Source organism: Bombina bombina, chromosome 4 (genome assembly GCF_027579735.1).
Source record: "Bombina bombina isolate aBomBom1 chromosome 4, aBomBom1.pri, whole genome shotgun sequence".
Lineage (NCBI taxonomy): Eukaryota > Metazoa > Chordata > Amphibia > Anura > Bombinatoridae > Bombina > Bombina bombina.
The window spans coordinates 1,146,034,504-1,146,050,008 of NC_069502.1; the positions used below are offsets into that span (position 1 = coordinate 1,146,034,504).

At 37.1% G+C, this 15,505-nt stretch overlaps 1 protein-coding gene across 1 annotated transcript in view; it reads right to left on the bottom strand.

Annotated features, from left to right (window-relative positions):
* The window catches only part of HHIPL2 (HHIP like 2), a 245,544-nt gene extending 231,901 nt beyond the window's left edge, over window positions 1-13,643 (bottom strand). Inside the window, exon 1 of the mRNA XM_053712520.1 lies at window positions 13,363-13,643. Within this exon, the coding sequence (XP_053568495.1) occupies window positions 13,363-13,428 (66 nt within the window). The 5' untranslated portion in view covers window positions 13,429-13,643. The remainder of the gene's footprint in view (window positions 1-13,362) is intronic.
* Between the last annotated feature and the right edge of the window lie 1,862 nt (window positions 13,644-15,505).

A 15,505-nucleotide genomic window follows, 5' to 3' on the forward strand; every position in this document is an offset into this window, starting at 1 on the left:
AGTTACAATTACACCTAACACTACACTATCATTAAAGGGACACTGTACCCAAATTTTTTCTTTTGTAATTCAGATTGAGCATGGCAAATTTTCTTCATTCTCTTGGTATCTTTATTTGAAATACAAAAATGTAAGTTTAGATGCCGGCCCATTTTTGTTGAACAACCTGGGTTGTCCTTGCTGATTGGTGGATAAATTCATTCACCAATAAAAAAGTGCTGTCCAGAGTACTGAACCCAAAACAAGCTTAGATGCCTTCTTTTTCAAATAAAGATAGCAAGAGAACGAAGAAAAATTGATAATAGGAGTAAATTAGAAAGTTGCTTAAAATTGCATGTTCTTTCTGAATTACAAAACAAAAATTTTGGGTACAGTGTTCCTTTAAATAAATTACCTAAACTACCTACAATTAATTACAATTAAATACAATAAACTAAATTATGAAAAAAAAAAAACACTAAATTACGGAAAAGAAATAAACACTAAATTACAGAAAATTAAAAAAAATTACAAGAAGTTTAAACTAATTACACCTAATCTAAGCCCCCTAATAAAATAAAAAAGCCCCCTAAAATAATAAAAAGCCCTACCCTATACTAAATTACAAATAGCCCTTAAAAGGGCCTTTTGCGGGGCATTGCCCCAAAGTAATCAGCTCTTTTACCTGTAAAAAAAAGAATACAATACCCCCCCCAACATTACAACCCACCACCCACACACCCCTACTCTAAAACTCACCCAATACCCCCTTAAAAAAACCTAACACTACCCCATTGAAGATCACCCTACCTTGAGCCGTCTTCACCCAGTCGAGCACCAGTGGTCATCCGATCCGTCCAGAAGTCTTCATCCGATGGGCCAGAAGAGGACATCCAGACCGGCAGAAGTCTTCATCCTATCCGGGCAGAAGAGGACATCCAGACCGGGAGAAGGCTTCATCCAAGTGGCATCTTCCATCTTCATCCATCGGACGAGGAACGGCTCCATCTTCAAGACCTCCGGCGCGGAACATCCTTCTAGGCCGACGACTAACGACGAATGACGGTTCCTTTAAATGAAGTCATCCAAGATGGCGTCCCTCAAATTCCGATTGGCTGATAGGATTCTATCAGCCAATCGGAATTAAGGTAGGAAAAATTGGTTGATGCTATCATCCAGTCGGATTGAAGTTCAATCCGATTGGCTGATTGGATCAGCCAATAGAATGCAAGGTTAATTCTATTGGCTGATCCAATCAGCCAATCGGATTGAACTTCAATCCGATTGGCTGATAGCATCAACCAATCAGATTTTTCATACCTTAATTCCGATTGGCTGATAGAATCCTATCAACCAATCGGAATTTGAGGGACGCCATCTTGGATGACATCATTTAAAGGAATATTCATTTGTCGTTAGTCGTCGGCCTAGAAGGATGTTCCGCGCCGGAGGTCTTCAAGATGGAGCCGTTCCTCGTCGGATGGTTGAAGATAGAAGATGCCGCTCAGCTGAGCCCTGCAATAGTATAATATATAGGGAAGTGATAATATATAAGAGCCGGACAGTTACAAATAATTGATTAGGAGATAGTTTATGCTTCATTATAACTTTACTGCAATAGTGCAAGAGTGCTTATATTTTTATAGTCTTTTGGAATAATTAATGACTGTTAATAGCAACATTTTTGTAAATATATGTGCACATGTATTATTTTTTTTAAATTAGACACTTTAATACATTTTGTTTAGTGATGCAGACTGTTTTCTTTTTACTGGTACAAATTCTAAAGTAAAGAAACTCTTTAATTTTAAAAGTTTGTTTTTGCATATTGCCTTACATCATGTGACATCTTTTCCTATGACGTCTCATACTGTGATGTCACTGAATATGAAAAATGACTGCAAATGATGAAATTCAAAGTTGTCAGGATTGTACCTTCTATGGTTGGGAGATTTCTGTATTTGCAATACCGTTCTGTCAAGGAAGCTTTATCTCTAATTAAAATGGTATACATAAATATGTTTTGTATTGCTGTGTTATTAACCTTCTACTGGCTAGACAGCCATATAAAATGCTACGATGCTACCTCTCGTCCCCAACAGTTGGTGTGTGTGTGTGTATATATACATATATATATTTATATATATACAGGTAGCCCTTAGTTTACGCCAGGGTTAGGTTCCAGAAGGAATGGTTGTAAATTGAAACCGTTGTAAATTGAAACTCAGTTTATAATGTAAGTCAATGGGAAGTGAGGGAGATAGGTTCCAGGCCCCTCTCAGAATTGTCATAAGTAACATCTAATACATTATTTTTAAAGCTTTGAAATGAAGACTTTAAATGCTAGACAGCATTATAAACCTAATAAAATAATCACACAACACATAATATATAATTAAACTAAGTTAAATGAACAAAAACATTTGCTAAACAGCATTTTAAACCTAATAAAATAATCACATAACACAGACTTCACTTGCATTTTTCTGCAAACAGTTCTTTCTATACATTCCAATCTGGACTGATTTATAGACAGGAAGATCTTGTTCCTTTGAAATCTGCTCGATAGCTCAGGTCAGCTTAAACTGATTTCAGCTTGCTTGGCTTTGCGGCAACGCAAGCGGACAGCTCCACCTACTGGCTATTTTAATAAATGCACTGCTTCTCAATGCTTTTCAATAGCAGTCACATGACTGGGAAAAAAGGTTGTTATTCTGAAACGGTGTAAATTGAACCGTTGTAAAACGAGGGCCACCTGTATATATATATATATATATGTGTGTATATATTGTATTATTTAAAAAATAATTAACTCCTACTGGAATAGTATTATTATTATTGAATGGGTTCATATATTATTTGTCTGCCTAATTCTGATGCTGTGTTATAACAATAAACATATGCCCATAATGTGTTCCAGAGACTTGTATTGTCAATATTATGGAGTAGGTGTAAGAGCTTGGTGCTGTAATTTATATAATAAACTAAGGATAAGTCTAAATTCTACTATTACTATCAAATGGGTGTGTTTTGATTGCAGAACTGAGTGGACGGTGCAGTTAAACAGTAGGTTGTCATTATTCCGGTAACCTGCTTGCTCTGCTGCAAAGTGTCCCTGGAATTATTTTTTTTAAATGTTGGCAACTATGATGAGCATAATCAGCATATTATTAATATTTATTTAGTATGTATGTGATACAATACATAGCGGCAAGATGCATGATCAAGGGCTTGTAAGCTGTAAATGTTACTGCTATGATATTTACCAAATACAAACAAACAATATATGTAAAAGGTGCTGTAGAGTTTACGGAAGAGACTTTTAAGGACACTGCAATTCATCTTGGAGTACTGCGACCTTATACAGATACACCTGCCTCTACTTTAAACTACTTTGCAATTTGTGCTATTATTTATTACCTTGCACAACTGACGGTATATTATGCCAAACATCAGGAAATATTCTCACTGTACATTCCTTTAAACCAATAAATTGTATATATACTAATGGAAATTAAGACCCAGTTCTACTTGCTTTGCAGTTTAGAGAAATTGGTAAAAAAAAAAACAAAAAAAAAAACAGAACAATTCATATGGATTAGAACGAGATGAACCATACTACATTTATGTGCTTACTACAGTTATTTTTACACATCAAAGGTTTTATTTGTACATTTTACAACATCTATTAAAAATACTAACATCTGGTATGAAATATATCGATCTTTTGGAACAATAAAAGTACTTGTATATGTGTACCACAAAATAATTTTAAACATTTTGGGCTAGATTACAAGTGGCGCACTATTGTTAGCATGGGGAGCGCAAACGTGATCGCGAGATTATGGGGTTTTTTGCGCTCAAATCCTCATTACAAATGTTGCAGTGTTTAAATTATCATAAACTCGCTTTTGCAAACTTGCGATAATTTATGGTCTCTATATTTTCTAGGAGCGCCAAAAAGCATAAATGTATGCTTGTATTACAAGTGTAAAGCAAATGCAATCGCTCAAACTTTTTACGCAACTTGAAAATTACCATAAAGAGTTTGGGCTGAGAAAAAATGTTGCACTAAACACCCAAAAAAAGATAAGATTTTTTTCCACCTACACACCAGTCACACCCCATCACAGTAAACTCCCTACTCTACTTAACCCATAAACTGCCACTACCATCACCACAATACACCCTCTACTCTACTTAACCCCTAAACCGCCACTACCCCACTGCAATAAACTCCATACTCTACTTAACTCCTAAACCACCATTACCCCCACTGCAATAAACTCCATACTCTATTTAAGCCCTAAATCGCCTCTACCCCACTGCAATAAACTCCCTACTCTTTTTAACCCCTAAACTGCCAATATCCCCACTACAATAAACTGCCTACTCTACTTAACCTCTAAATTGACAATAGGGGTTAATAGAGTAGGGAGTTATTATGGTGGGGTAATGGCAGTTTAGGGGTTAAGTAGTGTAGCAGGGTAGTTTTTGGGGGGATGTGGTGGTTTAGGGGTTAATAGTGTAGTGGGGTTAAAAGATTAGGGGGATGTGGCAGTTTAGGGGTTATTAGAGTAGGGAGCTTATTGTGATGGGGGTTAACGCGTAAGAGTTGGTGTTAGGTCTTTTAACATCGATGCTCTATTGAATTTAATGGGGTAAATGTCATATCGCAAATGCGATTTCCTCTAGTTAACTTTTTTGCCTGCATCATGTTTCCTGCGAGCGCAAAACTTTTACTTTCAACTTGTAATAGCAGCGGTCAATGATCTAATTGTAATCTACCCTTTTATTAGCTAACACTAACTAAATAGACTTGCAAGAACAGGTAATTATCTTCTGTTGAGTTGCTTTATTAATTTACCTTAAAATAATCATAATAACCTTTATTCCTGTTGAACTAACTACCAAACATCAGATGTAAAATTAAATTAAAATTGCTATAACTCATTGCTAATACACACAGTATCCTGAGGTACTGGAATAAGTTATAACACCTTCTGACACTGAATGAAAACAAGTGAACATAACTAGAACGTTATGATTACATTGTGTCAGAATTACAATTACAATAGGAAGTTTAGAACACGCAATAGGAATCTCATACCATCTGTTTGTCATCTACCTCTGATTGCAAATCATTATTCCAAAATGTGTGCATATGTGAGAAGCTGACTAGAATATATCACATGAGGATGTTATTTACCATATATACTTTTAGAAATGGTAATACCTGTAGGATTCTGTTCAATTTGATATTGTCTTACTGTTCTTGATATAGCTCTAAATATTACAATGTGTTGCACCAGCCTTGTTTTTTATGTTCTTTTGTTTTGTTTTTCTACCTATACTACTGTATGTTTAACTGCCATAAAGGTCTTAAACACATAGTAGAAACACCGCTCAGGACTGGCAGAGGGCTGGTCCTTGAGTGGAAAACGCCACTGACCCAATCCAAAAAAACAGCGCTGCTGATTGTGCAACATTGTGCTGTGTTGTGCTCGGGACCAGAAGTGCTCAATAGGTCGTGAGCGGCATCTCTACTGTGTGTTTAACCCCTTTGTGGGATTAAGAAAAGTGGTGAACATAATTTATGGAACCCTTTGCAGCTACACTTGAGTTTGGAGGTGCATATGCACCCCTCAGCACCCCCATAGAACCATATTACTACACAGTCGTTATAAAAAAACAGCTTATTATCATGTCAAAGTTCATTATTGTGCTTTTAAAAACAATAGTCTACACAATACTGATCATTCTATGAAATGTTAAAGGAAACAAATGTGTATATTTTATAGTGAAGATAGAGGTGCCAAGTATATAAAGCTAAACTATAATGTTATGGGGAAAAGGTTGTCCCTTCCTATATTATTATAGTTCTTATCATCAGTTGGAGGGTTATTTAGAACAATCACAAAATTTGAGGATGAGACCTTTACGTTTGTTTTGTTAACTACAATTCACCTTCAATATACAACTATTGCTAGAACTTTTAATCCCTAACACAGCCAATTATGGGCTAGATTACGAGTGGAGCGCTATCATTAGCGTGAGGAGCGTAAGATTGCAGTGTTTTTCATGTTCCAATCCATATAACAAGTGGCTCGCTGTTTAAATTACCTATTTTTCCACGAACTCACAGTAATTTACGCTCCCCATATTGTCTGCTCGTATTACAAGTTGAAAGTAAATGTAATTACATGAATGCAATCACATTTAACGCTCAAACATGAAAGTTTGCGTAAAGAGTTTGGCCAGAGGAAATAGTTTCACTAAACTACACTATTAAACGCTAAACTGCCACCAGCATCATCGCAAAATACCCCTCAACACTATTAGTCCCTAAACTGCCACAACCCCATCACAAAATACCCCATTACACTATTAACCCCTAAACTGCCAGACCCACATCGCAAAATACCCCCCTACACTATTAACCACTAACCTACCACACCCCAATCGCAAAATACACCTCTAATCTATACTATTAATACCCCTAACCTAACAAAAAAAAAACTAACATTACCTAAAAAAACAACAACCTAACATTACCTTTAAAAAACAAAAAAGTACCACTATAGCAAATAAAAAACTACCATTACAGAAAAAAAATTACCCAAAATAAAAACCCTATACTAACACTAAAATAAACTAACACTAAAATAAACTATATAAACCTATAGAAAGAAAGATTTTTTATTTTAATTTGAAAATGAAAATTAGCCAATAGGAATTCAAGGGTAGCCCTATTTAAAGGGGGTACCTCACATTCAAAATTCAGTGTGCGGCCAGTATCCGCATGAATAGGACGTTGGGGATGCAAGATCAGAAGAAAAGAAGATGGATGAAGATAGAAGACCGCCGCTGCGATGAAGATGAACGATCAATGCCAACATGATGAAGAGGGACCACCTCTGCCAGTTGACGATCACATAGGAGCCAGATTCAAGTTTGGTGAGTACCATCTTTGGGGTTTAATGATAGTCTTTTTTGGGTGTTTTTTTTTTTTAAATAGTTTTTTTTTCTTTTTGGGCAGCAAAAAAGCTTTAGTGCACTGCTCTACTAAAAGCCCTTCTAAAGGGCCATGCCCAATCAAATTTTTAGGTAGGTTTTTTAGACAGCTTTTTTTGGGGGTGGGGAGTTACTTGTATTTCATAATGGGGTAGAATTATTTTTTGTGAAAAGGAGCTGTCACTTTAGGGTAATGCCCTACAAAAAGCCCTTCTAAGGGCTATTGATATAGTTTATTTTAGCGTTAGTTTTTGTTAGTTTTTTTTTGTAACTTGGGAGTTTTAGTTTGGGGTGTTAGGGGGTTAGCTGGTTATGTGGTTTACAGGTTAGTGTGCACTTTGCGATGGGAGTTGTGGCGGTTTAGGGATTAATAGTGTAGAGGGGTATTTTGCGATGGGGGTTGTGGCAGTTTAGGGGTTCATAGTGTAGAGGGGTGCATTGCAGTGGGCTATGTGGCGGATTAGGGTTTATTAGGAGTAGGGGGCTTATGGCGATTCCAGTTAGTACTTGAGTATGGGGGTTAGATTTTTTTCTGCCTTTCTCACTTTATTGAACTGTATGGGGGAGCACATTAACGTGGTTGCAATATTCTAACTTCGCGCATTGGGTTAGCGTGGGAGCATAAAAACCTTACTTTTAACTTGTAATATGTGGGCTACCTGACGTACGCAAAGAACGGGAACGATAAATAGTTCTCCACGCATAATCTAGCCCTACATGTTTCTACAAGATTCTGTTTGATAGGGTCCTATTTTAGAGCTATATGTTAAAGGTCTGGTTTAGTGCCAACTGTATTATATTTCCTAACCTGAGAAATACTTGGATATGTAGCATTTATTAAAGGAGCATGATTTTATAAAACTAGCCAGCATGAAATGAAATACCACGCCAGCCCTCACATGGGCAGACCTCACTCAGTTCTCTAAAAAATTGAGCTGACCCTGAAAGTCCTGGCAAGTGGTAAACTGCCTCACAGAAAGTAATAAGTCTCTCTCTAATGGAGAATCTCACAGGGGATAGATAATCATTGTAAGTTATTTAAAGGTTTAAGAATGTTTAACCTTCTTGATATACAGTCGTTTATTGGTAATAGCATTTAAAAATGTAAACACTTCTCAACTAAGGTTCAAAGCTAACCAAATTTGATCATATAGTTTGTGATTTGCAAAAGATAATTAGCTTGACATATCTATGAAAAGATTTGATTTAAAATCCCATAATTAGTTCATATCAACCTTCAAAGTAGCAGACAAATTATGTACGGAAAATGTATATCTGACACGCATGCAATAATCAGGATCAAAGACTCTCCTTGCTAATAGTGTTTATCACACTTTAAAATTTCTATAATTTTGTCTCTCAAGAAAGTATAAGGTTCAGTTTCAACAATTCACAGGTTTACATAAGTTTAATGTGCTCTTGATATAAAATTTAAAAAATCTAATTGTAAGAAAAATAGTTATTTATTGGTTTATATTTAAATATTCAAAATCCAGGAAATGTAGGGCTTGTTTGCTCACTCACAAATAGATCATTGAGAAAATATAGAGGAGTAGTCCTATCTGGGCAATTTTTCATGCAATGTATGTTTGATCCGTTTAATGTCACAGGCCTCGATTCCAGTTTTACTGATAATCTTTTAGGCACATTTGCAGGGATAGGCAAGGTGTCCGTACACGGACACTGGTGTCTGTGACTGGCCCTTGCAGTGTCCGCCACCCATTTTGCAGAGGGGAGGGAGGAGTAGCACAGATGAATGCTGGTCCTCACTCCTCCTTGACCCAAGCGGTGCCACGCATAGTAGCGGGAAAATGAAGGAAGAAGCAATCTGCCTGCAGTCAACTAACCGTGAGTCGGGACCCGTTCCATTTGCTTGATCTGTGTGGCAGCGTGGTGCTGGTGTCTGTGTGTAGTAGACCGTTGCCTACTCTGACAACCTTACGTAACCAAGTAAGTAACCAACCATGATGATCATGCCATTAACATCAAGGTGGGTGGTTTTGGTCATGAGTTGCAGACTCTCAATGTAACCAAAAAGAAAATAAAAGGTAATACCACAAGCAGTCTTTATATAAACTTGTTTCATTGGATGACTAATTTGTACTTGTGGAACTAGACCAGGGGCATCCAACGTACAGCCCATTTGACAGCAAAGTGTCGCTCTCTTGACTTATAGAAACATAGAATATGTTGGCAGATAGGAACCATTCGGCCTATCTAGTCTGCCCAATTTTCTGAATACTTTCATTAGTTCCTGGCCTTATCTTATATCTAGCATAACCTTATGCCTATCCCATGCATGTTTAAACTACTTTACTGTCTCTACCACTTCTGCTGGATGGCTATTCCACCATGTATCCACTACCCTCTCTGTAAAGAAAGTGTTTGTTTTTTGATGTTTTTAATTTGAAATGTACCTTGGTGTCCTTCACTAACGTCTGTACTTTGGAAAATGTCCACCACAGCCTTGGTCAGTGCCTATCCCTGCACATTTGTATGGTATAATAAAGTATTTTCAAGTTCTGAGTCACCATAATTAACAGGCTTCGTTCCATTTCCAGTAATTTTTTGTATATTTTAAAGGGATAGGACAGTCAAAATTAAACTTGTATGACTCAGAAAGAACATGCAAATTTAGGACACTTTTAAAGTCACATATTTTCAAATATACTTTGTTCTCTTGGTATCAGTTGTTTAGTAATAGTAATACTTATCTGTGGTTTAACCCCCATACCAATGCATCTGAAAATTCAACCTCTTGAAACCCACATTATTTAGACAGCATCAAATGGCATTCAAAGCCAATCCAAACAAAAAAATGTGCATAGTTAATTTTTTAACAAATTTAGTATCTGCTTGTTTTCATAAAAATAAAAGCTCAACAATTGACATAAGAAACATATGTAAACCTGTATGTGCCATATTAAATATACTAATATAAAAATACACTGATTTATACACTGCTATTGTATAGAAGTGATTTAATGTATTCAATTATGCTTTAGTAATCAAGGTGTTAAAAATCACAGCTTCTTATGTCTCTGGGGGATATATAAATATAGAATTATATACATTCACCAGCTTAGCGTAAAGAGACAGTCTAGTCAAAATTAAACTTTCATGATTCAGATAGGGCATGTCATTTTAAACAAATTTCCAATTTACTTTTATCATCAAATTTGCTTTGTTTTCATGGTATTCTTTGTTGAAACCTAAACCTAGGTAGGCTCATATGCTAATTTCTAAGTCCTTGAAGGTAGCCTCTTATCTAAATGTATTTGACAGTTTGTTACAGCTAGACAGTGCTAGTTCATGTGTGCCATATAGATAACATTGTGCTCACTCCCATGGAGTTATTTAAGAGTCAGCACTGATTGGCTAAAATTCATGCCTGTCAAAATCACTGAGATAAGGGGCAGTCAGCAGAGGCTTAGATATAAGGTAATCACAAAGGTAAAAAGTATATGAATATAACTGTGATGGTTATGCAAAACTGGGGAATGGGTAAAAAAGGGATTATCTATCTTTTTAAACAATAAACATTTTAAAGTAGACTGTCCCTTTAAATGTGGCAGGGAAATTGGTATTATAAATACAATTAGTATCAGCTGTCTAACTCCTGTTGCAATGGTTGTGCCGGGTCATGCCCAGTAGGGGATGCAAAACGTTGATCAAGAAGTTAATTATCAAAGGTGCAGGATGTACCTTTTGGTGTCAATATATTCTACTATATTTTATAAAATGTATTTATTTATTTACATTCAGTGCTGCTGACATCTTTGAAGTTTGAGACTGCTATGGTAACGAAAGGGAATGCACCCCCAAAACTCCTGTAGAAATGGCACAAAGCAGTGCTCTAGTGCAGTGCGAGTCTCTCCCACCATGTTTGATTGAGAACAAAAACTCTGATTAACAAAGGTTTGTTTTGCCAAGATTGTTTTACTGTAAAAATGTATATGAATGTTTACATATGATGTGTCTATGTATCTTGTTTATCTGTAGTGCGAGTGGCAAGTGACTTAAATATTTATTACATTATATTATATAATATAGTGTATATATGTGTGAGAGTGTGTGTGTGGGTGATTACATCCACCTGTGCACCCCTTCTTTGTTCTCAGTCTGTTTGGCTTTGTGAGCTCGCATGATGGTGTGGCTGTGTTAGGGACTCAGGCAATGAAAAGGACCTTGACGTGGTGCCTGAGCTTTCCCATTTGGCCAGATGCGGTAACTAACCTTTCCAGTTGTGATTTTATCTTAGCTGTGAGCTAGCTGGTGAGTGCTGGGTGTTTCTATGTGTTGTATTACTTTTTGCTTGTAATCCCCCTTGTTTCTTGCACCCATTCCCGACTGGGGTTAACTGCCTGTGGCTCTGGTGACATCACAGCTTTTTTGGAGTGCTATATAGCACCCAGGGCTGGATGTTGCTGAGTCACAGGATGTGTACCTGGTCTGGTCTTGGAGTGCAGTTCCCTTCCATGTTTTGTATATATATATATATATATATATATATATATATATATATATATATATATATATATATATAAACACAAACTATATTATGTATATATCTATAAATATATCTACATATATCTACATATATATATATATGTAGATAGATAGATAGATAGATAGATAGATAGATAGATAGATAGATAGATAGATACACAGAAACATACACACAGGCTACAAATAAGAAAACACTGTAACAGGTACTAACTGTTTTCCATGCTACAGCAGAACCATACTCTGGGACTATAACTAATACAATTCTCTGCTGCCAAATGTCTCTACTTCGCATGTCTCAGCAACCACTGCTCATTAATTTAATCAAACTAAATAAAATCACCTACTACTAATAAAATCTATCTGCTTCTGAGTTGCCTCAGACCTTCATCTAGAACATAATTAGAATTACACCTTTCATTTGATTTACTAACATTTCAAAGAACTCCCAGGGGCAGACTGAGAAGTTGGGCAATAGGACCTGGACCGAGGGCCCAGCACATAAGGCATAAGGGGGCCCCAAAGGGATGTTCTTGGTGTGCTGCTAATGCTCTCAGTCACAGTTTATTACATGAGCTTGCACATTGGTGACAGTTGAGCTGAACTAGCGGTTGTGACTGTGAGGGAGCGGGCGGCAGCAGGCAGGCACATTTTAGTATGGGAGAGCTGGGCTAGTGTGTGTGAGCTGTGGCGGGCAGCAGATGATCAGGAGCTAGCGCAGCACTGGCAGCTGTGTTAGCAGTAACGAAACAGTTAAGGGTGGACACAGTGAGTGCCCTGTCCTTGGGATGAGGGTCCTGTTTCTGGAGTCAATGCCTGTGCCTAGTAGGAGGTCTGTTCTGGGGGACCTGTAGTGTGGGGTCTGTCCCTGGAGTGTGGGGGCCCTGGGGGGAAATCTGAGGCTGTGGAGGCTAAGGAGTATGGGGTCCCTGTCCCTTGATGTTGGGGGCCTTGTCCCTGAACATTGGGGACCTTGGTGGGGGCAAGGAAGGCAGGTGTTGGATTGAAGGAGGGGTATAGCAGGCAGGTTGGGACATAGGGGGCAGGATGGAGGGTCCATTTCTAATTTTTGCCTGGGGGCCCTGGTTGGTCTCTGTCCACCCCTGAGAACTCCCATTGAAAAACTCTTCTCAGTCCCATAACCACTGTTGCATATACTATAGGAGTTATAGAGATTTCTCTCATTAGAGTTACAGAGATCTCTCTAAATTAGTGAATTTATACATTACTTGAAATATACTGTATTTACAGCTTAATTTTCCAGTCATTCAGTCTACTGCTATTATTAATACTTTGTCACATTCATTCTCTCCTAGAGGTCTATATACTTAAAGGGACACTGAACCCACATTTTTTTCTTTCATGATTCAGATAGAGAATGAAATTATAAGCAACTTTCTAATTTACTCCTATTATCAATTTTTCTTCGTTCTCTTGCTATCTTTATTTTAATAGCAGGAATGTAAATCTTAGCAGCCAACCCATTTTTGGCTCAGCACCATGGATAGCGCTCCCTTTTTGGAAGCTTACATTTACCCACCAATAAGCAAGCATAACCCAGGTTCTCAACAAAAAATGGGTCGGCATCACATTCCTGCTTTTTAAATAAAGATAGCAAGAGAATGAAGAAAAATTGATAATATGCGTAAATTAGAAAGTTGCTTAAAATTGCATGCTCTGGCTGAATCATGAAAGAAAAAAACTGGGTTTAGTGTCCCTTTAATTCTAGAGAAATAGCTTCTAGTCCACCACATACTAGTATAATGAATAGCTAATAGCCCAGATAAAAATCCACACCAGATATAAGTAGACATCAAAAACTCAAATGTTTAAATATTGATTATAAGACATATTGTACTTTACCTGACATACAATGTCTTTAACGATGCTACCACACAGCTCTTGACCCTGAAAATCATATAAGTCCATGACTGACCAGTATTTTTCAGCAATGATGTTGTCCTTCACTTGATCACAGCAGCCAAATGTTTCATACTGATTACAAAACTCTAAGTGAGTAGGAGGTCTGAAAGGAGGTCCATAATCCAAGCACTGTGGGTGCCCATAAAGAACATTGGCTTGGAGAAGTAAGACAATACAGCCACATAGTCTGTTGAAATGAGTCCAGCCTTTTCCATGACCAAGCTGATACATTCTGCAAAAAACTGAATGGACCATGACACAAAACCTTATAAACATTCTATGTCCCCAGGCACTCAAGCTCCACCCACTACTGACCTAGCTCTCAAGCTCCACCCACTACTGACCTAGCTCTCAAGCTCCACCCACTACTGACCTAGCACTCAATGCATTTCTTATCCTTACTGTTATCTTCTCAATAACATTGTCAGTTTTGATTGGGGGGGGGGGGTTCTGCTCTTTGCAGTTTTTTTCTTTGATTCTCTGTTTCTCTTACTGTCTTCTATCAGTGTAACAGGATGCAAGAAAACCTTATACAATGAATTCCTATATTTTTTGTCACCCTTCTGCATTTTAAAAAAACATAAAACCCAATGTTTAAATAACTGTAAATTAATTAATGTATGTATTTATTAAAATGAAGCATTTGCACTCTGCACAGAAATTGTTGTAGCATACTTAGGCAACACATGCACACACACACAACAAACATAACTTATACCTAGGAAACCCAAATCATGTCTTTTGTGATTCGGACAGAGCATACAATTTTAAAAAGTTCCCAGTTTATTTCAGTTCTATTACAATTACTTTGTTCCCATGTTATTCTTTGTTGAAGAGATACCTAAGTAGGTGTCTGTAGCACTGAATGGCAGGAACTAGTGCTGCTATCTAGTGCTTTTGCAAATGGATAACATTCTTGCAAAACTGCTTGCCAAATACATGCTCCAAATATGTGTACACTCCTAAATTACATCCCTGTTTCTCAACAATAGATACCAAGAGAACAAAGACAATGTTTATAAAAGAAGTCAATTAGAAAACTGTTTAAAATTGCCTGCTCTGTCTGAATCGTGAAAGACAATTCTTGGGTTTCATGTCCCTTTAAACAAACAAATACAATGACACTGTGCAGCAAAAGGACCCCCGGTTTAACGATTGCCCGTTCCTGAGGACAAAGGCTCTAGGTTCTGGAAGCAGCTGACTGTGTCACATGACTGTCAGTCTAGTAGCTGCAAATACATCTTTAAGCATCACATTGAGTGATGTGATCACAGATGCCCAGAGCCATCGTGCAAAGTAAGTTTAAACATGCAGCATGAAAGGAAGATTCAAGGGACAATATACTGTAAAATTGTTTTCCCTTAATGTCTTTCAAGTTACTTTTTTACCACCTGCAGAGTATGACATTTTTGAGAATGAGCTTTTTAAGGTTTATTTGTGTATATGAAATAGCTGGTTTTGTGTTTTGAAGCCACAACCTAATAAAATGGGTTAAGCTTGTGGGTATAATCAGATCTCATTACTTTATCACATTGTGTACATATACCTGCTTCTTTAGCTTATACCCATAAACCAAAGACGAATGTTGTATTACCTTATCTCTTCTATACCCCACTGGGAGTGTAATTTCTTCTGCTGGCTGTGTTTACACAGCTTATCTATAGCTTGGACCTAAGGCTAGAAACGTTCAGAATAGGTGGGATACCACAGGCTACATCAACTATTTCAAATACCAATATAAGGGTAAAGGAAATACTTGTAAACAATTTAATACACTCTAGCAGGTAAAGTGGATCATTGGGAACAAATTAAAGGGGAGATTTTTTTTGAGTAAACTGTCCCTTTCAGCTCTTCATTATACATTGCTCAGTATGCAGCAGATTCTGTTTTGATGGAGAATCAGAGTCATAGTGCTACTGGTATTACTGAATGCTGAGAACAAAGTTAAAGGGACATATCAAACAGAATTAAATTGTCATATTAATTAAATTCAGTTTACTTCTAGCTACTTTCCGTACAGAAGTTGGCTCAGAGGTGTGTAGGTGTCTTAAAGGGACATGAAACACAATATTTTTTTCTGTTG